This window comes from Amphiura filiformis, chromosome 5 (assembly GCF_039555335.1).
Source record: "Amphiura filiformis chromosome 5, Afil_fr2py, whole genome shotgun sequence".
NCBI lineage: Eukaryota > Metazoa > Echinodermata > Ophiuroidea > Amphilepidida > Amphiuridae > Amphiura > Amphiura filiformis.
In genome coordinates this window covers 13918160-13945551 of record NC_092632.1, presented here as the reverse complement: position 1 = coordinate 13945551, position 27392 = coordinate 13918160, and the positions used below count along the sequence as shown (strand labels likewise).

Sequence of the window (27392 nt, the reverse complement as noted above, 5' to 3'; positions counted from 1 at the left end):
GATGCATGAATGCTATATTTCAATCAATTCCACTGCAAAATCACACATGCTCAAAATGTTCAAAACTTATAGTATATCTTTCAAAGTCTGACTATAAGCAAAAAATCTTTCAGAGATCCGTCGAGTACCAACAAATCTCTGTAAAAAAAACTCAGAAATATCATTCAACAAAATATGAAGGAACTGACATAAAAGATTTATCTCTTTTGGCAATTTCTAGCTTATTCATTGTAGGAGTTAGTTACTAGTTATTACATTATAGTGCTCAGCACTATGTTGAGTCGTGTGATTTCGGTGTTAAAAGCAAACTTTCACTCGATTTTGTCTCTTGTGGGGGTAAATAATGGGAAAAAAGATGTTTCCATTTTTTTATTTCGTGGGAAGTGGTAAAATCTAAGAAAGAAAAAATCCTATAAAACTGAAAAAAAAATGCAAAAAAAGCTATATATCACTCTCAAAATATGCTAAAATGTAAATTTCAAATACTGGAACTATGTAGCCTTGTGTCAGATACTCAACGAAAGATTTATTATTTCGCGGTAAGTGGTGAAATCCAAGATGGCCGCCAAAATCCTATAAAACTGACTGACACATGCAAAAAAAGCTATATATCGCTCTCAAAATATGCTAAAAATGTAAATTTCAAACACTGGAACTATGTAGCCTTGTGTTAGACACTCAAAGAAAGATTTAATATTTCGGAGTAACTTGTAAAATCCAAGATGGCCGCCAAAATCCTATAAAACTGATTGACACATGCAAAAACAAGCTATATATCGCTCTCCAAATATGCTAAAAATGTAAATTTCAAACATTGGAACTATGTAGCCTTGTGTGACACACTCAAAGAAAGATTTATTATTTCGGGGTAAGTGGTAAAATCCAAGATGGCCGCCAAAATCCTATAAAACTGACTGGCACATGCAAAGAAAAGCTATTATATATCGCTCTCAAAATATGCTAAAAATGTAAATTTCAAACACTGGAACTATGTAGCCTTGTGTCAGATTTAATATTTCGGGGTAAGTGGTGAAATCCAAGATGGTCGCCAAAATCTTGTAAAACTGACTGACACATGCAAAAAAGCCACATATCTAGCTCTCAAAGTATGCTCAAAATCTAAATTTCAAACACTGGAACTAGCATTGTGTCAGATATATTTAATATTCTAGAATTATGATTACTATTCAATATAGCGACCATTATGGCTGCTTATATACTGCTTATAATACTGCTTAAATGTATATAAATACATGAGTTTGTTTTTATGATCACGTTTCCAAGTTTATATTTATGTCTTTGAACCAAAAGCACAATGTTTTTCAAAACCAGACCCCTTGCCAGGTCCAAGATGGACGGCATATCAGATACAGTACCTATACTCATGGCACTAGTGCATGGTTATACACCACTAATAGGCCTGGGCGATGCATGAAATGATGAACTATTTGTTTTGCGTGGCATCTGAAAAGACTGTTTAAAATCACTGTAATATTTTATTGACCAAGTTATATTGCCAAAAAAGTACATTTTGGGTTTTGATGCTTCGAAATGGTATATTTTTCTCATTATATGACACTTTTTAGCATATATTCGCCCTATCTAATTAATTGTAACTTTCAGCTTCGAGAGCGCATGCCATTTTGTTTGCGGTTCAGTGCATTTAAACAAGAAAAGTCTCATTTCAACCTGTGTCGAGTTTTGGATCATTTGGGATCTAAATCATCTAGTTTCACCTGATATTGGCGGCATTTAACTATATTAACTGTGAGAGTTCTAAATTTGAGAAAATTTCACCCGAAATCAGCCATTTCCCCATTGACAACAGTGTTTAGGGGTTTAGACTGCGTTATCCTAGATTCACGTCCCTTATCTGGGGTTAGGGCACCTTATCTGGGTTTAGACTGCATTATCCTAGATTCCCAGGTCCCTTATCTGGGGTTAGGGCGCCTTATCTTGGTTTAGATACCTTATCTGGGATTTAGACTGCCTTATATGGGGTATGTGTTTCTTATCTAGGGTTTAAGGTGCCGTATTTGTGGTTTTTAAACTGCTTTATCTGGAGCTTACGTCCCTTATCTGGGGATTAGACGCCTTATCTGGGGTCTAGACTGTGTTATCCCCAGTTAACATCCCTTATCAGGGGTTAAGGCAGCTTATTTGGGGTTTATACTGCATTATCCTATATTTACATCTCTTGTCTGTGGTTAAGGTGCCTTATCTGGAGTTTAGACTGCCTTATCTGGGGTTTAGATGCCTAAAGAATGGATCTGGGATTTAGACTGCCTTATCTATGGTTTACATCCCTTATTTGGGGGTTTACATCCCTTATGGTTTACATCCCTTATTCGGAGCCTTAAAAGGCTCCTTATATAAGGTTTTAATGCCTTATCTGGGGTTTAAACTGCCTTATCTGGGGTTTACGTCACTTATCTGGGGTTAAGGCGACCTATCTGGGGTTTAGGTGCCTTATCTGTGGTGTACGACCCTTATCGGGGGTTAACGATCCTTATTTAGAGTTAAGGCACCTTATGTGGTGTTAAGATGCCTTATCTGTGGTTTATGTTCCTTATTTAGGGTTAAGGCACCTTATTTGGGGTTTGGACTGCTTTATCTGGGATCTATGTCCCTTAATCTGGGGTTACGGCGCCTTATCTGGGGTTTAGATACCTTATCTGGGGTTTAGACGGCGTTATGCTAAGGTTAAGGTATCTTAGCCCCAGGTAAGGATCGTAAACCCCGGATAAGGCCGTATAAACCACTGATAAGATCAGATATAGGCTAAATTCTGCATTTTAGTAGTGGGTATTTTTAAATTTTGGCGGCCATCTTGGGATTTAAGGTCCTGTGCTGTTTTAGATTATACCAATTGATTTCTAGACCCTGTAAACATGGGGGTATAGACACCAGCATCATACTTCTAGGACTTTCTGCACCCGAGATATAGCCAAATTAATTTTCACCGGCGGCCATTTTGAAAATTTGGCAGCCATCTTGGAATGATAGGTCATAGGCTGTTGTAAATGACTCTATTGGATTCATTGACCCTAAAAACATGGATATAGACATCAGAATCGTGCTGCTGGGTGCTTCTCTAACCAAGTTATGGTGATTTTAAGGGATTTTGGCGGCCATTTTGAAAAACGCCCTCTACCAAGAGTTCCCCACACTTTTAGGTGGTGCATACCCCTCTCATTTTATTCAGCGTCCTCAAATCTATAAAGAAACACCTTCAAAACTTCTTGTACTCAACCCGAGAATGGGACTTCCATTCTGAAGCGCAATTTATGAGTAAAATATGGCAAATTTTCAATTACGGCGGCCATCTTGGATTTTAGGGACTAAACGGTCTTTAAAAAAATGGAAACATGTTTTATTTCAATCTTTACCTTTCAATGTAATGAAATCAATTGAGAAATTGCTTTTAACAAAAAAATCGCACGACTTCCCCTTTGTTCAACATAGCGCTGAGCACTATTAGTAGCCATTCTAAAATGCAACAAATTAATATGACATGTGTGGGGAATAATAGTTTGGGATTGATGCAAGGGTGAAAATAAGAGAGCTTGAACCAGGGGCCACTTCGGCAGAAAAAAGTGGCCCCTGGTTCACCATGATTTGAAGAAACCAGGGGCCACTTCCAATTACCAAGGGGCCAATAAAAATAAAGAAATGCTGGATGGGTTAAATAAGCACTATTTGCTTTATAACTTGATATTTTTGGTTCACAATCCAGGGGGTAAGTTTTGTGAGGAAAGTGTCCCCTGGTCAACTACAAATGAGATGGAACCAGGGGCCATTGCAGAGCTTCTGGGGGCCATTGCAGAGTTTCTGGGGGCCAAACAGCTCCCGTCTCCCACTTAATTTCACCTTTGGATTGATGCATCTCTAAAAGCCCCTTTAAATGGAACTTTGTTCCTTTGGGTGCTGACATAAAAGCACTATGAAAATTGTCATTAACAGTATAATTATTATGTATGTACATTTTTACAAGTTGGCAACTAAAATATGTGAGTTCTGCTATCTCTCTGTTGATTGTTGTTTTGTAGCTAAATTGGCTCTTTGTGAATCTTGAAATTCCTTTGAGTTTTCCCATGGTCTAGGCCCCCGTATATTTGTCCAGTTGTCAATGTTTTCTTCCTTCATTCTCTGCACAATAAAAAAAAATAGAAAAATATAACTGAACTTATTTTTCATTTTGTAAAAGATCACTATTTTCTCATTTTTCTGCTACATTTTCTGTACACAAATTGAATTTCTAATGGATTTAAACAAATTTAGCGTACAACCTCTACTCTAGTCCTCTTTATAATGAGGAAATCCTAAGGACACCTTCCTCATGGATGTTTATACAAACAGAAAATAAAGCACAAAAAAAATGAAAAAAATTGAGTACTACAAGAAGTCTGATTTTCACCACAAATCCATAGACATGGGGGTACACAGAAAATTCTTAGACAAGGGTCCATTTTTAAAATAAATGGCAAAAAAGGGTTAGTTTTTCATAGAAAATCCTTAGTCGTGGGTTTACATTTTCTGAGTATAAATTACCCCTGGGGTATAATTGAAGACAGAGATAAAAAGATTAGTTTGCGTCTGACATCATCTGTCAATCAAACTGGAGCACTGCTTGTTTACAAGTGTTGTGATGATGCGGTGGTAAAACCGGATACCTTATTGTTAATTTTGCACCTTCAAACATACAAACCATCTGAGTTATCTCAAAAGTTAAGTCTTTATAGAAGGAAACTTTCTTTCCCGAAGGCACCATGTGAACAATCCCTGGGAAAGTTGCTTTTTGCCTTGTAAAAGTATATAATTTTTCGTCATTTTCTGCTATTCCTTTTCTCCAATCAGGAACAGATAAATCAACCTTCCTTTTTACATGCTATTAACCAATCAAGGATCGTAGGGAATCAGATCCGAACTAGTCTTTTTATCTGTCTTTAATCACACACACATGGACAAGAAGTCCGTTACAGTTTACGCATCGGATGAGCAAATATACTTCCCCATTTATAAATGAGCAAATATACTTCCCCATTTATAAAAACATGATCCAACTAAAGACTTAACAAAAATTACAAATATGCCTCTAGCTTCAGAACTATTAATCTTATTCACAATATTTAAAACATAGAAAGAAAGGTGGTTTACATATGCATTTTGATACCCCACTTGTCCAATTTCGTTCAATATTAACAATACAGCAGTATTTTCCAAGGAAAAAGCACAAATGCAAGCATTGTGGCATGTAAACCTTGCCATTATTATCTTCATGCTGAATTCAAATCAATAAAATTTACTGCAACTTTGAACAAAAATTGGTGAATGGGGTATCAAAATATGCATACATAAACCACTTTCCTTTCTATGTTAAAATATTGTAAATACAATTATGTGGTAAATTTGTGTCTATTTTTGCATTTTTCTCAAAAAATAATAACACATTGGTAACAAAAGTTTTGTATATTAAAGGGGCAAGGAATCCAATTACTACACTGAAATTTCAGTGACTCAAGACACTAGCGATTCAGTATTATGATAGGAAATGAGGTACATCCTAGCGGTACCTTATTTCTTATCATAAATAACAAACCGCTTGTCTTGGGTCACTGAAATTCCAGTGTAGTAATTGGATTCCTTGCCCCTATAATATACATATAACTTTTGTTACCAGTGTGTTATTAGTTTTTGAGAAAAATGCAAAAATAGGCATAAATTTATCGAGGGGTGTAGTACCCCCTTATATAGTTCTAGGCTTACTTGTAACAGCTGCATTATTTTTTGTGAACTGCATTCAAAGAATACATAATATATTTTACCTCATATTCCTCTTCTACTGATATCTTTTTTGACAATTTTACTTGATTGATTTCATCCATGACATCATCATCAACCTGCGTATTTAAGTAAGCAAACAAATAAACATACATACATATTAGTGGTACTTAGTACCTCTTATGATGGGGGAGCTCAGGTGGTGCAAGCCTCATGTTAAAATGAGCAAAATCATGCAAAATCAGACTTTTTTGGTGTACTTCAGCCGGTTTCAGCATCACAGCAACTGATAATTTGACCACATGTCAAATCCTGGGTCTACGGGCAGATTGAAATTTAAAAGAACCATGAGTCTCTTCTTGACCCCTGCATACATAAAGCCTCATAAAATAAATTGTTCTCTTCCAGAGGATTTTCATATTGATGATGATGGGTATTGTATTGGTGGCAGTTGTTTCCAAGCAGCTGTTATAGTTGTAATCCTTTTCTATGCATTTGATTTGATACTTTCATTTGAAGGATCTGAAGGGTAGAATTTACTACAAAATCTTTGTTAATGTGATTCATCAGTGGCGAAGTGTGAGCCATCCTATGGGGGAGGGACACCTACCATGATTGGGGGGTGGGGGTGGGGCACAAGTCATCTTTTGGCAATTTTCTTATGTGATTTTCTAAATTTTCAAATCGATTGGGGGCACTGTGATTCATATTGCTGAGATTCAACTTTTTATCATCATGATGAACTGCTGGAGTTTTAATATCAAAAGTTATACTTAACAATTGAATAAAGACAACCTACATGTAAGGACCAACTCTAGAAAATGATGCAGGTACAGTGGGTACAAGTCTTATAGTCTGCCATTAACATTTGAAGAGAAAAAAGTTTGTAAAATAACGTACACAAATCTCACGCCATTCAACTTACTGTTTTCCTTTTGTCCAGTACTTGGTATCTTAATGTTCTAAATTCTTTCAGCGCAAATGAGCCACCTACTATTAACACCTGTTGAAATAAGAAGAACAAGAAACCATTCACATCACAATCACCACTAGGTAGCTTGCTTTTCTGAAAGCAAATAAAGCAAGAAAAGGAGTCCTATCTGATTGGCTAAAAACCAATCGCTAGATCGCTCAGTGATGAAGTACAAACTCAGATGTACAATGTAGACAAGTATTCAATTCCAATATTCTATTATTGACGCAGATAAAGAAAGTTGTATTGTTTCTGTGCTACATTGCAGACTTGTGATTTAATATTCTATAGCCAAAGAAATCAGTGCTGTAGGCCTACAGCACGTGGGTCTGAGCTGAATGGGCTATGCAGACTATGCTTGTTCTTTTCATATATGATTATATTCTCAAACAGTTGAATATATCACTACATTGTATATCAATTTAAAAACATTTCGGTGAAAATGCAGTTAAATATATGTGTTGAAAGAAAATGGCAATCAGTGTAATGAACTTCCAGTTAGGGACCATTCACAAACACTCTGAAATTTTTGACCCTCCTATAAAGGGGGCCCTGAAAAAAATTACCCCAAATTTTCCTGGAAAAAATATATGCTTAACCTCTTTATAGCCTGAGTCGCTCGACCTATCTCGAACAAAATCGTCATGCGTAACTTGAAGAACGAGTGGATTCGCCGTACTATCAAAGCAATTTTTGACACAAAGATATAGGGAAGATGACGCTGTGGGTCATGACATTAGCTTATACTAGTATATATAGTACAAGTATATAGTATACTACTAAGTACTCGCCCAGCATGTCCAGTCTACACTAACAGCCCACATGCATGTGAGATGATGTGACATTGTCCAGGCCAGGTCCAGGCAGGGGGGCCTGCAGGCATAATTTACTATTTACCCTATTACCATGGTAGGTATTATAGAAGGAGAATTCACGAACCCAGTTCCCTTTGTACTATGATCGTTATGAGTCGATACTGAGCAATCAGGTATGAATGGTGCACTATCGATTTGCTAAGCTTCTTATCTATTGAGCTTGGCCGGTTATGAACCACCGTTATCGCGACTTCTAAGCAGAATGACGTTATTTTTACCCACAAAGCATTGTGGCCGTGACCATAAACAAAGGAAAACAATGTACTTCCGGTAATTTTATAACGCCAATATTTCTTATGGCCAAGCTTGGCGGATCATAGAAACAACATTGCCAGTCTTGGAAAACATTTCCAAATCAGTTCCACTGGTTTAAAAGTCCCACAAACACCCGCCAGTAATTACTAATCATGATCAGAAAAAAATACATAAATTCACTGTAACTTCACCGTAACTTTGGAAGGAAATGAGGGAATTCGATCAGGTTTTCGCTAGTAAAGTAGTAAATCAACTTGAACTTGGAAACACAATGTCGCAATCGAAGATCATGTGACCGATGCAAAAGGGCACTAATACCATCCATTTCGCACGGGTCACCTGGGGGTCTGTTTAAATTAAATTTTAAAATAGATGATCGATATTGTCGCATAACGATCATAAACATCAAAGGCCGTGTTTGAGGGACTGCACTGATTAAATCCATTCAAGTGATGACTCACGTTGAATAGCGTAATCGGCTCAACCCTATTGAGTGGATCAGAATTTTTCTGTGGAACCTCCTTCTATAATATATACCTACCATGCCAGACGATGGTGGACTACATTATTCAATGTGGCAACAGCCAAAAGCGTAAACAAAACAGACAATATGACGGCAACACTGCCTGCACGATGGACGCAATTATTTTTTCTCGGAGCCAAGATCCGTTTTTAGCTCCATTGGCCGGGTGGCCCCATTACAGAAAAAAAATGCACAAAATATATTTCCCAGTGCAATATATACATTTTCACATGAAAATAAATAATTTTAAATTCAAAGAAAAAAGAAGAAGAAAAATTTTTAATCATCGCCGGGGATGGGAATCGATCTCGGGACCATTTGCGTGGGCGGCGAGATCCGTAACCACTACACCACGTAAACTCATTGATACACACAGCGGAAATTTTCAGTAGGCCTATGGTCATGTTTTTTGAGGTGGGACCCAATTGTGTCACATCTTGCAATTTGTCAAAAATGAACTCCTTTTTTGTATTTCTGATTATATTTCAAAAACTTTTCACCCAAACTAGTAAAAGTATACATTTTTAGAAAGCATATATTGTCATGATTGCAAATCTGTCAAGTTTGAGTGGATATACAGGGTGTACCAAAAAATATACAGGGTGATTCCATTGAAAAGTACAGGAAAAATTTAATTTCTTTACCACTTCAATATTTCTACATAGTATATTAAATTGGAAAATGAACTTGATATTTGCAATGTACACAGTTAGTCCTTTCATTAAATATAATATATATAGTTTGCACTATATTTGTTAAGCCCATTGTGTTATACAGGGTGTGAAAAAAAGTTGTATTTTAAATTTTTTAATTTATGTAAAATTTCCCTAAGTGCCATTAAATTTGGAAAATATATTCAATATAGTTTAAAGAATTGCTATAATATCAAATTTAAATATCCAATTCCTATATAGGGTGTTCCAAAAATCAATATACAGTGAATAATTAGTAACAAAGGTACATGTACATGTAGGCATATACATGCACAAATAGCCTACATCAATAAACTTTTAACAATAACCAGAGACAACATATAACATATAACCAGATAACATATTGAATGTCATCAGATTAAGTCCTTTGACTGTAATAATCTCCTTTGAGAAGATTTATTTTATATTTCAAATATAAAACAATATTGAAATTTATTTCATATGCATGCAAAATTTAAAGCCCATTTTATTGCATGACCCACATTCCACTTCATTAATTAAAAGCTTATTAAATCCTTAATTACTAAGTTTATTAAGATTAACTAGGCAATTATAGTTATAGAAAGTTAAAAAATAAGATTAACATTTTGCAAATGCATTTTCACTCTACTAGGCAACAAAGTGCATAAATTTTATTAATGAACACCAACTTCCCATTGGAATTACACAGAGCTCCTCCGCTTCGGCTCCTCCACTTCCGGCACCACCCCTGACTAATTAACTTAATTAAGCTGTTGTAATTAATTAATACATTTGTTTAATTATATTTGTTATTAATTCATTAGATTAATAATTTATCTTCAAAATAAGACCAAAACCATTTGTTCATGATGAATTTTAGCAAAAATATAGGAATAATTAGACAAAATGATTTAGCAAAATGTGACAGCACCACCTTTTTTAGGGTCCCAGTTTAAAAAACATGACCCTATATATCGTAACATATCGTGCGTTATTCATACAAAAAAAATCAAAAAAACAGTACTTGCAATGAGGTTCACTGGCGAACCTCAACGGATTTAGACTGATAAAATAGTGCTTAATAACATACGTACAGTTTTGGAATAATTTGAGACATTTTTGTGTTTACGTGTAAAACCAATGACAACGTCAAAATTGAGCCAATCTTGGCCGGCCCCCCCTGTACCATGCTATTATTATTAAACGCGGTAAGCATGATTGAAACAATAAAAAAAAAGAAGCAAGGTCTATATTTTACAACTCACCAGCATAGGTAACCCTCCAGAGAGAAAGTGCCTAAGGAATTTGTTTCTCTTTAGAAGCTGCCTAAAATGTTCCATGGGGGCAGCCATTTCTTCTTACAGGCTAGATCTCTACTTTGCAGCTATCGCGCGCACACTGACACAATGCACAAGCCAAACCTGCTACAGTCTGCAAATAGATGAGGGCATATTTACTTAGGCTAAGCACTTAAAAACATTTCTAGATCTTGGATCCAGTAATCTATTTTACAAAATGTTGGAGTAAATGAAAATAATTATCATAACGTTTTTTCAACAGATAGTTGAAAATAAAATATAGAGGAGAATATGATAAAAACGTCAAAATTACGCAGTAGGAATATACGTTTTTAAAGGTATGAATCCTTTTAGTTTGCTTTTTTTTTAGTTTAGGGAAATGCTGGACAGTGGATCCATCAACCATGCATTGTATTAATCTGTGGCAAGATCAGTGTTCTGAACTGAAACATGGCAGCTCTTAGAATGACATCTTTCGCTGGACTTTGTGCCAATTTTACCAAAAGTAAGTTTTATTTTCAAGTATCGAGGTGAATTTGTGAAGGCTGTGTGGTATGAATGGAGGGAAACGCTCAGTCAAGCTGAGGTTTACTTTAAATTAAACTTAAGCTTACTGCCGGCCAAATAATTTTGCACTATATAGTATCATAGACTATTATAGGTATGCCAGGTGAATTTAAATTTGCCATCAAACTGCATCATTTTATATATCAAATTAATGCCCTTGAGTACAAAAACCCAAAACTGAAAACCTTTTTGTCATAGCACTTTCCGTGGCAAAGTTACATCTTTTCAAAGATCGACTTGCATCAAAAAGATTCTAGCAAAATTCCCCAAAGCAGTGTAGGAATCCTCTTTTTCTGTGGAGAATGGAAGTACGTTTATTATGTTTATTAAGAATACGCGACGCGAACGGGGCCTAGTATCCCTTTTGGGTCCGGTTCTTCTTGATCTGGAGAAACACACTTGATCGAAAAGCGTTAAGACAACATTCTTTACTGTCGATGTACCACTACTTTATTTCTGTGGGCATTCAAGATCGATGTGCAAATCATCTTGGCCCGAGCCTTAGTGTTTATAATACTGTATTGTTTGTAATAAACGCTCCCCCTCTAATAAACGCCCCCCTCCCATTTTTTTCTGTGAAAAATTGACAAAAATGCGAACATTTCCATGACATATCGTGTAGGTAAGCTTAAAACTTGCATCAGTCATGTCAGTCACGATCGCTATAAAATTGAATGGACAAAACCTATTATGACTCAACTCCCATCCATTTCATTGCCTAATTATGGTAGAATTTCACTAATTCCATGCACTTACAGGTGTAATTTTGTTGTATTCCCCACGAAAATATCATTTTCCGTGGGCGCCGCCATCATGTATAGTGTAAATCCCTCCTTTTAATAGGAGCACCATCGGGAAATTGAACACGATTTTTAAGCTTTTTTCACTGACAATTCACTTCCAATAAACGCCCCCTTTTGGAAAAATGCAACGCCCCCGGGGCGTTTATTACAAACAATACGGTAAGACGAGTTCTCAGTGTTACTTCTCCTGCCTAAGGAAATCATGCCATATTGAAACTTGTTAACATCTATTTAATTCCACACCAAAGTGGACATGAGAAAAAAATTGAAAAATGCTTGGAACTTTGAAACTACAAATGCTACAATGACACATTTGGTATCAGATGAAAGAGTGCAATGTGCTCTGTCATTTGAGCTATCTTACAGATAATTTAAAATATGTTTACAATGAAATTTCTTCAAAAAACCTGTTTTTTGGCCAAATTTTGTGATTTTTTAAAGAAAAACTGCCTTACTTTGGATCCAATTTACACATCCTCATTAAGATGTTGTTACAGATTTTTTGTACAAAATTGCTCAATGAGAGTTGGAAGTTTTACATACTGAGGTGTTTTTCATGATTTTTGCATTTCTAATGTATTTTATTATCCTCTAAAATTGAGTAAACCTTTTGTCCTTCCGTTACCGTCCTTCCGTTACCATGGCCAATCCATTTAAGGCATTGTAATTAAATTACCGAAACACATAATTTCAAATAAAAAGTGATATTAAGTAGCTAACACTCAAAGAATTACATTTCCCACCTTGAAAACAATGTTGCCTTACAAAATTCACATAATTTATGCAAAAGAAATTTAGGTAAAAAATCCATGTCCGTTTTACCGTCCTTCCGTTACCGAGCTCATTATAATATTCATATTTCATACGCGAAAGATATTTCTGTAAAAAAAAGATGTGGAATTTGAATGCAGCAGTATTAGTAATGAAATGGAAACATTTGTTTGATATAACTAATAAAGGTGTTTTTGATTCCCAAGTTTGAAATGTCGTTTTAGAGTGCAAATGTCCTTCCGTTACCGTGGAATTGCCCATCTACATAGTTTTAACTATGTTAAAACTGTCAACTCCAACTACCAACTCACTTTCTGGTATCAGTGTTAGCTCACTCCTGGCTCGCTACTGAATAGCAACAGACGACTCGACTACCCAGGGATGTGAGAGTGAACCCACTTCCCTGGTCCAACTGCTCTCTCTCTGAATAGTTATCTGTGCACTTGTTTATATACAATGTATTGGTATGTTTAGGTGAGGGCAGTACTACCCAGGGGCACTCACATGTTAAGGTGGTGCGGGTATGTGCGGCGCTCAAGGGTCCCTTTTTCAGGCTCTCCGGCAGTTCCTTAAGCCCCACATTTGGATCTGCTCCAGTTCTTTGAGCCTCAAACTCTGACAATTGTAGCTCTTTAAGCTCAAATTTGGAAATAATTTAGAAATTTTAGCTCAACAGCCTATAATTTGGCCCTAATTTCAGTTCTTCAAGCCCTATTTTGCCCGAAAATCAGTTCTAAGTTCCCAAAGTTGAGGCTCGCATACACCCTACCAAAATTTAAGTTGAGTGCCCCCCCGGGAGTACTACTGAAAAGCACATGGACTTAGCTACTGGGTGTCCAGAGGCTAAGGCTAATAATTGTCGACACATCACTTTCCTTCGAATCTGAACTGTGTATGAACTGTCTATCCAGGTACTTCTTATTATATGGAGGATATTTACATCAGCATTACGGGGGTGTTTCTAGATCTTAGTCTCATGATGATAGCAGCTTTTTTTAATGGAACTAGCTGCTATCAAAATCCCTCAAAAATTCCATGTGTGAGTGTCTCATCGCCATAAAAAATCATATATTTGGGTCAAGTGAAGTATAGAAAACAAATTTATGTAGGGCAGAGTTGCTCTTTGCCAATGTTCAGGAGCTTAGAGGGGGCCCTCCCCCCCCCCCCCCCAAATGTCTCAACGGATTTACATTGATCTCAGGGGGGTCGGATTTGGTCTCTGAAATCCGCGGAAAAATCACATGCCTGATTTAAAGGGAGTCTCCGGCAATCATATCATTATGATTTTCATGGCTTATAATATCTAATTTAAAATAATTATGAAGCACGAATCACATGGTTTTAGTTAAAAGAAACTCATACGGTACGTTGATATTGACTATACAAAACGAATAAAAAACGAACAGAAAGCTTAACTTCTGAATGATCAATTGACAATTGAGTTCTGTTTTCAGTGGCTACTCATGCAAATGGCCAATTCCATGCCAAAAGTGCCTTTGTATCGTCCGTAACAAAATTTTGGAACATTATTGCTCAAAACAGGAGCATTTATTTCAAACTTGCTAATCATGCCTCCATAGATTGATGTCACACCTACTTCAAGATAGTAAAGAAAAAAATCTGAGGAAGCACCTTGACAGTTTTTTTTCATCATGAAAAACGTTACGGACGTTACATTTGAGATAAAATGTAACGTCCGTAACACTAAATCAACAGTGTAGGACAATACAGGAGTATTAATTTCAAACTTGCTTTCCATGTTTACATAGAATGGAGTCAGGGCTTGCTCAATGTAGTTAGCAGAAAAAATAAAACACAGAACTGAATGGAGATTTAAGGATATGTACCCTCTGTCAAAAAGGCAGGCACTTTCGCGTAACGTCCATAACGCTCGTTTCTAATTTCTGTAGCTAATTAACTAAGAAAGCCAAAACAAAATTGCTTCATAATAATACACATTAGAGTGTGTACTTGTAGCATACTAAGAAATAAAGTGTTATCCTAACAGCAAACATGTGTGCTATTCACTTAAAAGTTGCAAGTTGCATGTATCTGTAACGTCCGTAACGGTGGAATTGGCCAAATGCATACCTACATGTATATCCATTAGACGCATCAACATCTCAGTACGTGTGCATTATTTTATACAATTTTACTCCCAACAAGTGATACGCATTTATTAACCTTTAATTTATGCACACTTTTTATTTTACTAACGTTTGCGAAAGCAGGCAAAACTTGTGGTTGAAGAACTGCCTTGTTAGTTTTTGTCCTGTGATACATGTACTCATGATATATATTCTTTTGATGCAGGTCTGGTACTCTCCAGGGCACACTATGTACAAAGACACTGCTGCTGTACGTTTGCCAGTTCCAGGTCAACAAATTTACTACCATCTAACCAGTTGACACACATCCCTCATCGAAACAAGAGCTGGCTTAACACATGTATGTACAATTGTACATGTGGTCGCATGTCACAAATTGGTCACCCAAAAATGGAGGAGCCGTAACATGAAAATGCTTTCTTCACACTTCAAGTTTGGTTTATTCTAAAAGTATAGGCCTAATACCTATTGTTGAAAGTTTGGTGTCATTTTGTAGATAATTATGTTCTTTGTCAAATACAAAAAAACCCAAGTCAATTGGACAACTACTTTGAGATTTATACTTCAATATGTAAGATGTGTCAATGGGGAGCGTCGGGGAGCCCCATAGGGTTAATACACAAAATTGTGAAAATATGGCAAACTTCAAACCTCTGTATCTTAAAAGAAAACATATATCATCCTGGATTGTAGATCTACCTCATAGTATATGAACTGGAATAAAAAGTGTTGCTAATTAATTGCCTAATTAAATGCTAATTAAGACACTTTTCCCTATATGTTACAGTACAAAGTGTGCACTTAATGCTCCAACATTTCTAAATGGCCTATTTCTTTCCGGAGTCACCCTGCTTATTTGAAAGTTCACATATCTTTAAGGAAATTTGATGAGGAATTCAACTATGCTATTAGTTTTAGTGCCAGACATGGAGGAAAAAAGTTTTGATTGATAATGTCATAAAAAAAATTTTAAAATATTTTACAATTTTGACCACCCTGTACATGTATGTTTAACGTAAAGGATACCAAACTCTTTCTTCCTGATTTGTTTGAAGACCCCATGTAATGTCTTTCTGAATCCATATTTATTTTGAGCTACATAGTTTTCAGAAAAGGAAAATATTGGGTTTGCCATGACAAGAAAGATGCTAATTTTGTTGATGTACCACCCTGTATATTTCTTACCCACCCTGTATTATGATGTTATACTTCGTTGATTTGGCATCCTTGTAATATAAGCTTTCCAGAAATATATACTTATAATGGTCTAAAATATATTCATTAAAAGTTGTGTTGAAGGGAATCAAAATTGGTGATATTTTTCTCATTTTACATTATGTTACACAAAAGATGACCAATTCATGACATGCGACCATGTATATACTTTCTTTTTATACAGTGTCAATATGTAACAAATCAATAGTGTACATGCTTATATTGGCCTGCAAGTGAGGTAAGCACATTGCAAAATAAGTCAATTATAAAATGTTGAGAAACCTGAAATTATTTGACCAGCACTAACTTCTAGGAATAAAGTTATTAATTGTAATAAATATAATTGAATACCTGAGTGGAAGAAGGGCCCAACTCCATTTTTTTTACAAAAATGAGTTAGACCCAGTATTTTATTGCCAGCAGACTGTTCTTCCTTGTGTGTGAAAGATGAGCCAAAATCCATTCTCTAGTCTAAATAGTCCACATACACTTAATCATGGTTTTCATGGCAGAAAGGCCCAACTCCATGGAGGTGGGCCCTTCTTCCACAAATATTGGGTTAACGATGAATTTTGTTCATCCATGAAATCTGCTTTTCCCTACAATAAACTTTCTTGCTAACATATTACATGCTTCTACTTGTGCCATTAATGGGTAATTATCAAATTTCTGTAGCTATTTATAACACATCTGCTTACGAAACTGGCACTTGCAATATATTAGTGGAAGAAGGGCCCAACTCCAGTTCGTATTAAGACCTGTACCATTGCCATGGAAACATCAAATATAATTTTGAATGTATGTAATATTGTATGTTCATGTATTAAAGGTCCCCTGAAAATGAAAACATTTTGTCTATAAAACTTTTCCAAATATTAAGTTTTTTCTTAATATCTTAAAAATAGTTTTGATGGAGTTGGGCCCTTCTTCCACTCAGGTATTCAATTATAAAGAGCATTATAAAAATAATATATTTCTGAAGAAATATAACAAAACTGAGTGACTTATTGGCTAACATAAAATTTGGCTGAAGAAAAAAATAATAAAAAAGCAATTTCCTCATATGAATTATTTTTTTGAAATAAAACTGAACAAAATCACCAAATTGAGTGGTGTATATTGTTTATATTATTTTAGTGGTAAAAGTTAGTGACTGGTGCTAAATTACTAGTAATTACTAGTAATTTATGAAAGTTTCTGACTCGTGGTTGGGATAGATAGACAATAGAAGCTGGATTTTACTGAGTGGTATCAATATGCATTTCATTGTCGCATTGTTTCAAATTGAAAGCATTCAGTCAAAATGATGGCATTGTTACATTATCATTGTTCCTTTACACAGTGTCTGCTGATAGGCTATGGAAAAGTATGACTGCATTGACTGGTAAAGCACAGACCAAGGCTAGAGGAAAACGACCACAAAAGAGATACCAAAAGGATCTCAATAGAGGAAGAAGCATAGGGGAAGGTTTGTACATGTATTAAAGTTAATTCACTTGTATTTAACGCGGCTGTGTACTCTAGACATTGTTTCTTTCGCGAAATTGAGTTTTTTTTATATGTTTGTACTTTGTTATGTTTTTTATAAATACAAGGAATGAAAATCCAGATTTATAAACTCCAACTGCAATATTTTAAGGATTTTATTTCACTATTCCACTCGTGTTTGAAATTTAAAAGGAAAGAAAATCTTTGTTGTACCAGCAGGGTACACGCGCGCAATAATGCATCGCGTTGCGTATCGCGCAATTTGGTAACGCACAGATACGCTACGCACACGCGACGCGTATCTGCATGCGTGGCGCATCTTATGGAAACACCACAGAAGCACTGATTTCACAAAAACCTGGCGGTCAAATGGCTCCGTTTTAGCTGATAAAATGTGATTTTTTCAAGTTATTTCCCCAGATTTAAACATCAAGATATGAATAGATTTCGCCCAAACTTTTTAAGGGGCTGTGGATTTACCCGATGTTCACGTAATGTAAGGTAGAAAAACAAGAACTGCCGCATTCTCCTGTAAGCTTCGATCAAAGTGCAAAATGTGACCAATTCAAACTTCAACGGCCTTTATTTCAATGTTCATTTTCTCGGTAAAATTACGATTTAGGTACACGATAACTCAATAAATACAGCATCTACAGGTAAGCAATTATGCTCATCATAAAAAGCATGATTGACTTAAGAAACGGTTTTCTCATTTTTTTATATTTTGGTCTATTTCCAATTTTAGGCATCATTTTGTGCAAATAGGCGGTTGTGAATTTTTAAAAGTTCATTTTGATGCCTTATATGGTCAATATCTCCAAAAATAAGGCCAATATCAAAAAACTAAAAAAAACTGTTTTTGGAATGGAGCCTCAAGATTAAGAAAAAAGCAAAACGAAATTTTTTAGAAAGAGTGTTTTTTTGTTATGATGTACCGAACAAAAATTGCCAAAAATTCACTTTTTTGTGATTTTCTTCATAATTGTTGTTTTTACACCAAAACTGTACTTATATTGAGATTCATTGATGTCTTGCCTTTATAAAAATGTATACTTTTACATGTCTTATGTGAATAATTACAAAGTTATGGCACTTTTACTACATGCGTATCTGAGAGTACACAGCTACCTTAAATGATAATGGAATCAGATTGTGAAGCTCAATATTGCTTAACTTGTTAGTTTGAAGTTTGGTTTGTAAGTTGTCAGCCAAAGGTACATGGGTTGAGAGGAGGAGGTGGCCGGGAGAATATGGGAACCTCATTCCTGAGATATTTGGAGTTTGGATTTGGAGGGAAATTTATGGTGGGAAAATAAAGAAATTCATAACAAATTGGAAGGGAAATCCTGTTTTGGGAGGAATTTTGATTTTTTTTCATGATTTCTGTTTTCATTTCATCTTTACCATAACCATCCGTCAGATTTTCTCATGTAGTAGTTGCCATTTATTGTACATTTTAGGAAAAGCTGGTATACAATGGTCAGCTCTAGCCAGACCAACACAACAGTCAAGGGGTCGAGACCAAGATGACTTTGATAATGTATTAGTCAGACCAAAAGAAATTGATGTGGAAAGAGAGCAGTATCTTGCTGATGTAAGAAATAGAGAAGGGAGGAGAAAGAAAAGGAAGCTAACATTGGAGGAGAAGGGTTGGACATCGGCAGGATGGGGTGGCAGGAGTCTAGGGCCTCCTGATCCAATCCCAGGAGGTAAGTGTGCAGATATCTATAAAACCATCTCTTTGTAGTATACAGACTGTAGAGGGCAATGATGTAACTTTTTTGCAGAGAAAAGCCAGAGAAGATATCTTACACTTCCCATAATGCATTTCTCCCATTTCAATTTTCTGTACTGATTTGTTATCTAGAGCAACATGGATCAGTATTGACAAAAGGTATATCAATGAACAGAGCATATGGTATTACCTAATTAATTATTAATACCTCTACAATGTATGTTGTTTAGGCCAAGAAAAAAAAATTGTTTGCTTGCCCTCAAATGAATTTTAACAATTGGGTCGGTCGGTCGGGATTTTTTTTTTTTTTTAATTACTAGCAAACTCTACTGTTTGTATTAATTAAGGCTCAAATTATGAAAAATCAGACAATTTTGGTGTCAAAATGAATCAACTAACATTACAAAACAACTAAAATGTTGAACACAAGCTCTAAAAAATTTGAAAAGGAAAAAAAAAATTTCAGGAATTTCCAAAAATAGGGTCGGTATTCTTTTGTACAGTAAATAGAAAAAAAAACCTTTTTTCTGATTTCCAAAATTAGGGTCGGTCGGTTGAGGGCAAGCAAACATCTTTTTTTTTTGGCCTTACATAGTGACATCATTAGAGCTGGTCACATTTTAATTTTAATAATTTATGTTATATTGGATAATTGGTTATGAAAAAGATTAGAAAATGTGTTTTCCAAAAATTAGAATACAGTACATTTAGTTAATCTTCATACAAGTCTTTGGGCTTGATTGTCACACTGCCCCTCAATCAATCCCACCTCCCTTCCCAATTGGATGACTGAATGAAAGTGAATAGCCAATCAGGACCAGAATGGATGGGGACAGGCACATGGTTAGCATTGGACTTGTGTCATGCTGTGTGTTTCATGACATTTAAAATAGTGGGTTAAATAATGTTTGTTCTGCGATATATTGTAATAAAATTGTTACTTGATATAGGTATATGCTGGGACATCCGTTTCCATGTCACATCTACTGAACTTATACCCTACAGGGTGGGCCATTAAAAAGTTCACACTTTTTTGATGGCTTATTTCTCAAAAGTGCAAACACATATTGAAATAAGTTGAACATATTTGTAAACCTCTATGTCTGGACTGTCATTGCTGAAAAGGGCATTAACATCCATGGTCTAATTACAAAATGGCGGCCATTTGAAGCAAGGGGGTCAAAAACCACTTTGCACACACGTAAGTCAAATGGAGCGGATGATCACGCGATATATGGTGGTCGCTGGTTCACACCACAATGGATTAGGAACAAAGGAAGAAAAATAACAGTACGCATGAAAGTTCTGTCAATATTTCTCTTGTAAATTAACCATATTTAAATAAATATTTCTTTTTCAAACAGAATATGTAGCCTTCCAGTTGAACAGAATATGTAACAGTAGCTTTAAATAATCTGCATGAGTTAACGTTTGTTTGCAGTCACATTCTAGATAATGTGCATAATTTTATACCCGAGTCTTCATGATGGTTATTGCACTATAACATAAATCTTATATAGAGATATAACAAAATTAATTTATAAATAGTTGTAAACTGCCTTTGTAAACTGCCGCATTTTGAACAGCAAGAATCACCTCAAAGTACTTACACGGGTATCTCTAACATGAATGACAAGAACGCATACGCAAGGCATTTTAAATTTGAAGTTCCTCCAAAACTAGTGTATTTGTTATGTAAATGAGCATGTCCAATCAGCCTTTTGTGTCAATTTCACAGGTGAATGATTTTCAAACAGTAAACAACTCATACACGCATGAGTCCGATGACCCGCAATGACACTCAAGTAAATGCATATAGAGTCATCAAACTTTTTAAACTTGCTTAAGCCTAAAAACTTAATATGCATGATCATTGTCTATAGTCTTACGTGTGTGCAAAGTGGTTTTTGACTTCTCTGCTTTAAATGGTCGCCATTTTGTAATTAGACCATGGATGTTAATGCCCTTTTCAGCAATGACAGTCCAGACATAGAGGTTTACAAATATGTTCAACTTATTTCAATATGTGTTTTCATTTTTGAGAAATAAGCCATCGAAAAAGTGTGAACTTTTTAATGGCCCACCCTGTATTTGTAACTGACTGCATGCTACATTGTATAATTTGTATCGTACATTAAGTAAAACATGCCAGTTAGATTTATAATAGAAAACTGTTAATTCTCTACACACACATTATATTTATTCTCTTATACATTTACAGAGAACTTTGAAGGCTTCAAATCCAAGGTGATATTTGTGAAAAATGTCTACAATATGACAGCAAGTGTAGGGAGGAAGAAAAGTGTTATGGCCATGGTCATTGTTGGTAATCAAAAAGGTGCTTTAGGTGAGTTGATAATGGCATTGTACCAGTGGTTTGTAACAGTCCAGAGGCTTGGTGTAAGTTACGTGATTTTTAGAGCATCAAGAATTTATTGAAGGGATATGTGTGGGGTCACTGGGGTGGATGTATGTGGGGTGTATTTGTTTTGATTAAGTAAGGCCCAATTCATACTTTCCTTTTGTTACGCAAAGTTATCTGCTATAGAGCTAGAATTAACTGAAAAATCGATGGCACAATGAATTCATCTGTAATAATTTGTCAGATTCGCTGCTACATATAGGGGGCAGTTAACATCAGGGGAGCCCCTACATAAAATGATTGAATTTGTTGTGATAGACCAGGTGATAGACCAACACTGTATCTGCAATAAAGAAATGACTTATCACATCGAGTATGTCAAGTATAAATTGTTGCTGTTAGAATCTGCTGAAGCAATAACAATTACATGTATGATCTAAAGACTTTGTAGATAGGTAGAGAAAATATCTAGCATGTGGGCTTTATTTTTATTTTGCAAAATATGAAGGAAATGCATTTGCATCATACATGGATTTAAAAACATTGTGATAATTAATACACTTATTGGTGTTTTGCAGGGTATGCACTCGGCAAAGGTTCTTCTCCTATGGCAGCTTTACGGAAGGCTAAGAATAAAGCTGCCACACGTCTGCAATATATGGAACGCTATGACAACCATACAAGTAAGTTGAGATGAAGAACATCAAAGTCAATTTTGCAAATCTGTATTAAATTATAAATGCTTTTAAGAATGCTCTCAGTGACAAGTTACTGGCAACAAATGCTGCAAAACAGAGAAACATGTGCACCAATTATAAACCATTTTATGCTTGCCTTCTTGGAAATATAGCCTGGGTTACAAACAATTTTCAGCCCATTTCCTGGGTGCTCCACACTTCAAATGTTGCACAAATTGACAAAGCTCCACCCAATATATAAGGCCATGCGTTCTGAACTTGCCGACTTTGCATCACACCTTGATTTTTCTGTTGTGATGCACCAATTTCAGTATAAATGGTCATATCTGGAAATCTATACACCCTATGATAGTAAAAGTATACATTTTTGGAAAGCTACTGGTCCAAGGAATCTAAATATGGAGCCAGAATTAGTGTAGGGTGTATCTGGAGAGAAATAATGTAAAAATTCCAAGCCCTTTTTTTTTAAATTTTCGATGAATCTTACTTTGGTTACTGATTTTCATTCATGTGTACCCCTCCATCAATTCTTAATGCAGTTTTGAAAAGTTCAGACTATTAGCTTTCTGATGATATAGAGCTTTATGATAGAAAATTTCAGAAAAATGGCTGGTGGATTTTTATACCAATTGAACCCATCAGTGTAATACATTTTGAAAAATATTTTCTTAGGGTATTAGGGTATCACCCTACACTAATTTTAAGTGTATTTTTGGATTCCTTGGGCCAAGAGCTTTCCAAAAATGTATACTTATGCTATTCTAGGGTGTATACTTTTCAAAGTACAGCGATGGTTATCTCGGGTAGTATATTGCCCTTGAAAATTTGGGTTTACTTGTAGAGAATAGGGAGAAATGTGATGTCACATGACTTGCCTGTGACTACCAGCCCTCTCATTTTCTTAATAAAAATTCCTTTAAAAGGAATTGGGCGGGCAAATGAAAAATTGTCAAGAGAAATGAAAGAATGAGTAAGTCTTCACAATTAAAAACAGGGAAAATATGACACAACATCGATTTCCAATGGGGAATAACACAAACGTATAAACAAAGTTAAAAGAGTTTTTAACTTTATACGTTTATACGTTTGTTATTCCCCCACTGATTTTAATCTTATCTATTGCTTATCCTTTGTTCTCTGCTGGTCAGTTGGAACAGATTATCCCTGTTCTTAAAAAGAAAATTAAGCTATTTAAATGTGTACACAGACAACTAAGCTATCTCTTGAAGTACATAATGAACAATTTTACAATTGTGTGCACTTAAAATGCAAACTACCATAGAGATTGTACATGAGTGCACTGCTGCCACATGCACCGCTGCTACCGCCACCCCTGACTTGGTCAATTGGATTTGGTGCCATTCTGCCAATGTTCCAGATATCTTAATGAAACACTCCACAATTAATAATCAATATCTTAGCTTTCATTTGATAGCAAATTTACTGACATATCACTTTCCCTTCCAAAGATACACTCAAAAAACAAAATGATCACAGTGAAAAGTGTGACGCCACCAACCTTTTTGGGTGTTGAGTTCAAAACGCATGGCCATAACTTATCATAGAGGGTGATTTTTAGATAAAAATTGGTGAAAAATTGTATTATTTTTTGTGAATTTTATCCAAAAATGTTTTTCATAAACTTCATGATTTGTTGTTTCTGTAGCAGAATTCACTGAAAAGTGGCTAAACATACTTTTTTCCACTCAAGCTCAAAATAGCACAAACGTTGCAACATTGAGGTGGCCATTTTGATGCCATGAGATGATAGTTTAAAATCACCTAATTGGACTACTGAATCATGGGCCTAGCAACCCCGATTATAGCATCATTGGAGATGTATTAACCTATAAAATGTACACAAACTTACATGTTTGATTTAAAGAGAAAATTGCTGATTAAAAGAAGGGCTATTCTTGCATACTGTATCATGAATATGCAAAGTGCAACTCATTAATAATAAGAAGCCCTAATCCATAAATATGTAAAGCAGAATATGAAGGATTTGAACAAAGAAGATAACTATTTTGATTATTTCAAAGTGTTGAAACAGTTTTTGGTGATAGCACACTAATAAGCTAGTCATTTACTATTATTTTAAAATCTAATTTGTACTTTTGTATTTTCTGTTTATGCAGTTTCCCACGACATAGAATATAGATTCATATCAACCAGAATCAGAATGAAGAAAGAAAACAGAGGTAACATAACCAAATTAGCTTTTCTTGTTGGTATACTCCCTAATGTTATAATATCTGAACGAAATATTAGCTGAGGAGAGTCCTAGTTGCAAAAATATTTATCACATACGGAGCCAGAACTATCCAGCAAGTGATAAATGAAATGCCAAGCTTTTTGTTAAGAGATTTCACAATAGTTTGTAATTTTGATCTGATTGAGTTAAAGAAATTTAATAACGGTTGGAACAAAGACTATGTGCACAAATTAATAATAAATTGACACTTGGATTTGCACCCATTACAATAAAAAAGTAACTTGGGTAATTATCATATTTCAAGTTTGGGTAAGTGCAAGATTGCACCAATGATGCTTAAAATGGTGATGTTTTACTTCAGTAGAATTTATGTATTGGGAAACCTAAAGAGGCAAGTCAGGCCAATAGCCAGGATTTATTTTATTTTTGGTGCATGTGGCATGTAAAGAGATTGTTGTACTGGTATTTACAGAGAACCTGCTGGCCAATCAGGACTGCAGACGTGGCATAAAGTGTGGACCGTTTTAGAAGAATATCAAATATTGAACTCCTGAAAATAGCATATGCAAATAATGGACCTGTTGGTAGATTGGTAATACCTGGGGAAGCCAACTCCTTATCATGTGTAATTTTATGGGTTCATATCTTATGTCAACTTCCTCTCCTCTTTCACTTTGATAGGTTATGGATTAAAGTGCCATCGTGTCATCAGAGAGATTTGTTATCTAGCTGGTATTACCGACATATATGCCAAAGTTTATGGCTCAAAGAATCCTCTAAATATTGCTCAATGCGCAATCAAAGGATTAGCCTCACAGGTAAGACCCACAAAAACATGATTTCATAGGTGGCTCCTATTGGTGCGATAGGCATGCATTTTTTTACCCACAACTATGTTATTATGTGGAGAGATTGGTAGTAGAAGTACAATCATATCCCTGTATCAGATTGGTTTGTTTTGAGGTGCTTTATTGTCTGTCCGTGGGCCCAGAGAAAATATCTTGCCCTTCCCAGAATCATTTGCAGCATGATACATCACCTCATTTCATCCCATTACTTTGTGCAGGTTCCCTTGGCTTTCATTTTGAAAATAAGACTGGTTTAACATTTTTCAATAGCCAAGAAATAAACATACTGTAAAACCACTTAGTTTCGGTAGGGATTTAATTTCGCTAAAAGCCTTAATTCGCGAAATTAAATACCCGCAAATTGAACAGCTCTACATTGAATTGTACACATAAATTGCTGGATTAGCGAAATTAAATACCCACAAAAATGGTGGTCATTGGCAATTAGCGAAATTAAGTACTAGCAAAATTAAATAGCTTTACAGTCTTGTGCAAGATGTGGGTGTGCTCTGTTCATTGAGATACATTTCATCACCATCTACCAATGTTGCACTAGATGGCAAATCAGTACAGAAAATTGAAATTGAAATCTCAAAAACAGAAAATCTGGGTCGATCGCTTGATATGTAAAAATATATATATTTTTATACATTTGAATTGGATTATGAAATTTTCTATGAAAGAAAAGTAGAAAAAAGAGCAATTTTTTAAAGGGATGATACTCCTATATAATCAATGCCGACTATGCCGTGGCCTATTCCCCAGTTTTGTGCTTTATTTTTTCACAATTTCTACAGTTCACAAAATGTTCAGGAAATTTTGACAGACCCCACTGGCATCTCTGATAATGTTGTTAATCTATTCACTTTTATGGTTTACAGGAAACATATGAGCAGATTGCAAAGAGAACCGGTCTACATGTAGTAGAATTCCAGCCTCAGTGTGGTGCTTTACCAATCGTGCTGGCTTCCCCTGAAGAAGACAAGTTGAGGGAGGATGTGGACGAAATAGAATGGGACAAAGAACTACCATTAGAGAAGAAAGAAATTCAAAAGTTGGAGGACAAGAAGTATAGCAATCCATTTAACCGACCAGGGAAATTACTTGCTAATCCATATAGTGCATCAAATAATCCCAAACCAGAGACTTATACTAGCCAGAGAGACATTGCATGATGCAGTTTGGCCAAGACCTATTTAGTTATGTTTTTCAAAAGGACCTTGAGTATCATGAATTGCTAACATTTTCAAAAGGAAATTAGTTTGATCTTTCGATCGACCATCGATGCTTGGTCGATCTTTATTATTTATGAAATCAATTAATTTACTATTGTTAATTGTGATAACATAGTAATTTATGCCTGTAGCAATATTGACCAATATAAATTAAGCATTAATTTTGATTAATTAGTTGAGTTAATAACAAGCATCGAAGTAGTATCAACGGTCGATCCAAAGATCAAACAAATTTGTTTCTGGCGCCTAATTGTACTTGATCCGATCAGCCTGTTGCTAATGATGAAATTGAGTTACCAAAAACAGAACGATCATAACAAAAGTACCTACGAGTATGGCTTTAACATAAAATTGGTTATCATAACTTTATGGTTAACTTTAACATTTGCGATGTGATCAATGATCAGGCTTAATGAGTTTTACTTCTTACTAGTAAATGAGCAGCAAGATGCTTGACCCTGTCATATCTGAAAATGCATTTTAATGCCACATTTATATAAACTTCAAAATAACCAACATTAGACTGGATGGATCTACTCAGGGACACATTTGCAGATTTATACCCTGGATGGAAATGCCTGCTGTGCTCAAAACTGTCAATGTCAAAGTTTATTTGCAGCTCTTGCATGGTCTGATTACAAAATGTATTACTTGTGAATGTCGCAATCAATTCCTATAGAAAAATTATCAAATTCGTGGAGATCGTGAAACATTCAACTACGCTTGTTACTCCGCGACTAATCATGCTAACTACTGCAGCGTAGCATAACGCTACTCTACACGTCCATATTAGCGAGGCTATCTGCGTACAACTGCTTACTACGCACAGCCACGCAAAGAGTATGTTCCACGATGTCCACGAATTTGATAATTTTTCTATAGCTAAAATTGCTGTGGCCTACAGTGTATATACAGTACTGTATTATTTTGTCCATGGAAAGGACATACTTTTATTGCAGTGGCACAGA

General features: G+C 35.4%; 2 protein-coding genes across 2 annotated transcripts; one reads left to right on the top strand and one right to left on the bottom strand.

Moving 5' to 3' along the window:
• Positions 1 to 3489: 3489 nt before the first annotated feature.
• On the bottom strand, positions 3490 to 10480 carry LOC140152676 (cytochrome c oxidase assembly protein COX16 homolog, mitochondrial-like). The gene is made up of 4 exons (XM_072175130.1): positions 10347 to 10480; positions 6707 to 6784; positions 5826 to 5900; positions 3490 to 4149 (listed from the first exon to the last, which is right to left on the bottom strand). The coding sequence occupies exons 1-4, from the start codon at positions 10431 to 10433 to the stop codon at positions 4021 to 4023; spliced, it is 369 nt and encodes a 122-aa protein (XP_072031231.1). The 5' UTR covers positions 10434 to 10480; the 3' UTR covers positions 3490 to 4020.
• Positions 10481 to 10784: 304 nt separating this feature from the next.
• LOC140152680 (small ribosomal subunit protein uS5m-like) lies at positions 10785 to 26551 on the top strand. Its single transcript, XM_072175135.1, has 9 exons — positions 10785 to 10884; positions 14834 to 14968; positions 17186 to 17311; positions 18792 to 19040; positions 21288 to 21413; positions 22007 to 22111; positions 24265 to 24327; positions 25023 to 25159; positions 26071 to 26551. Exons 1-9 carry the CDS (start codon positions 10830 to 10832, stop codon positions 26362 to 26364), a joined length of 1290 nt encoding a protein of 429 aa, XP_072031236.1. The 5' UTR covers positions 10785 to 10829; the 3' UTR covers positions 26365 to 26551.
• Positions 26552 to 27392: the final 841 nt, after the last annotated feature.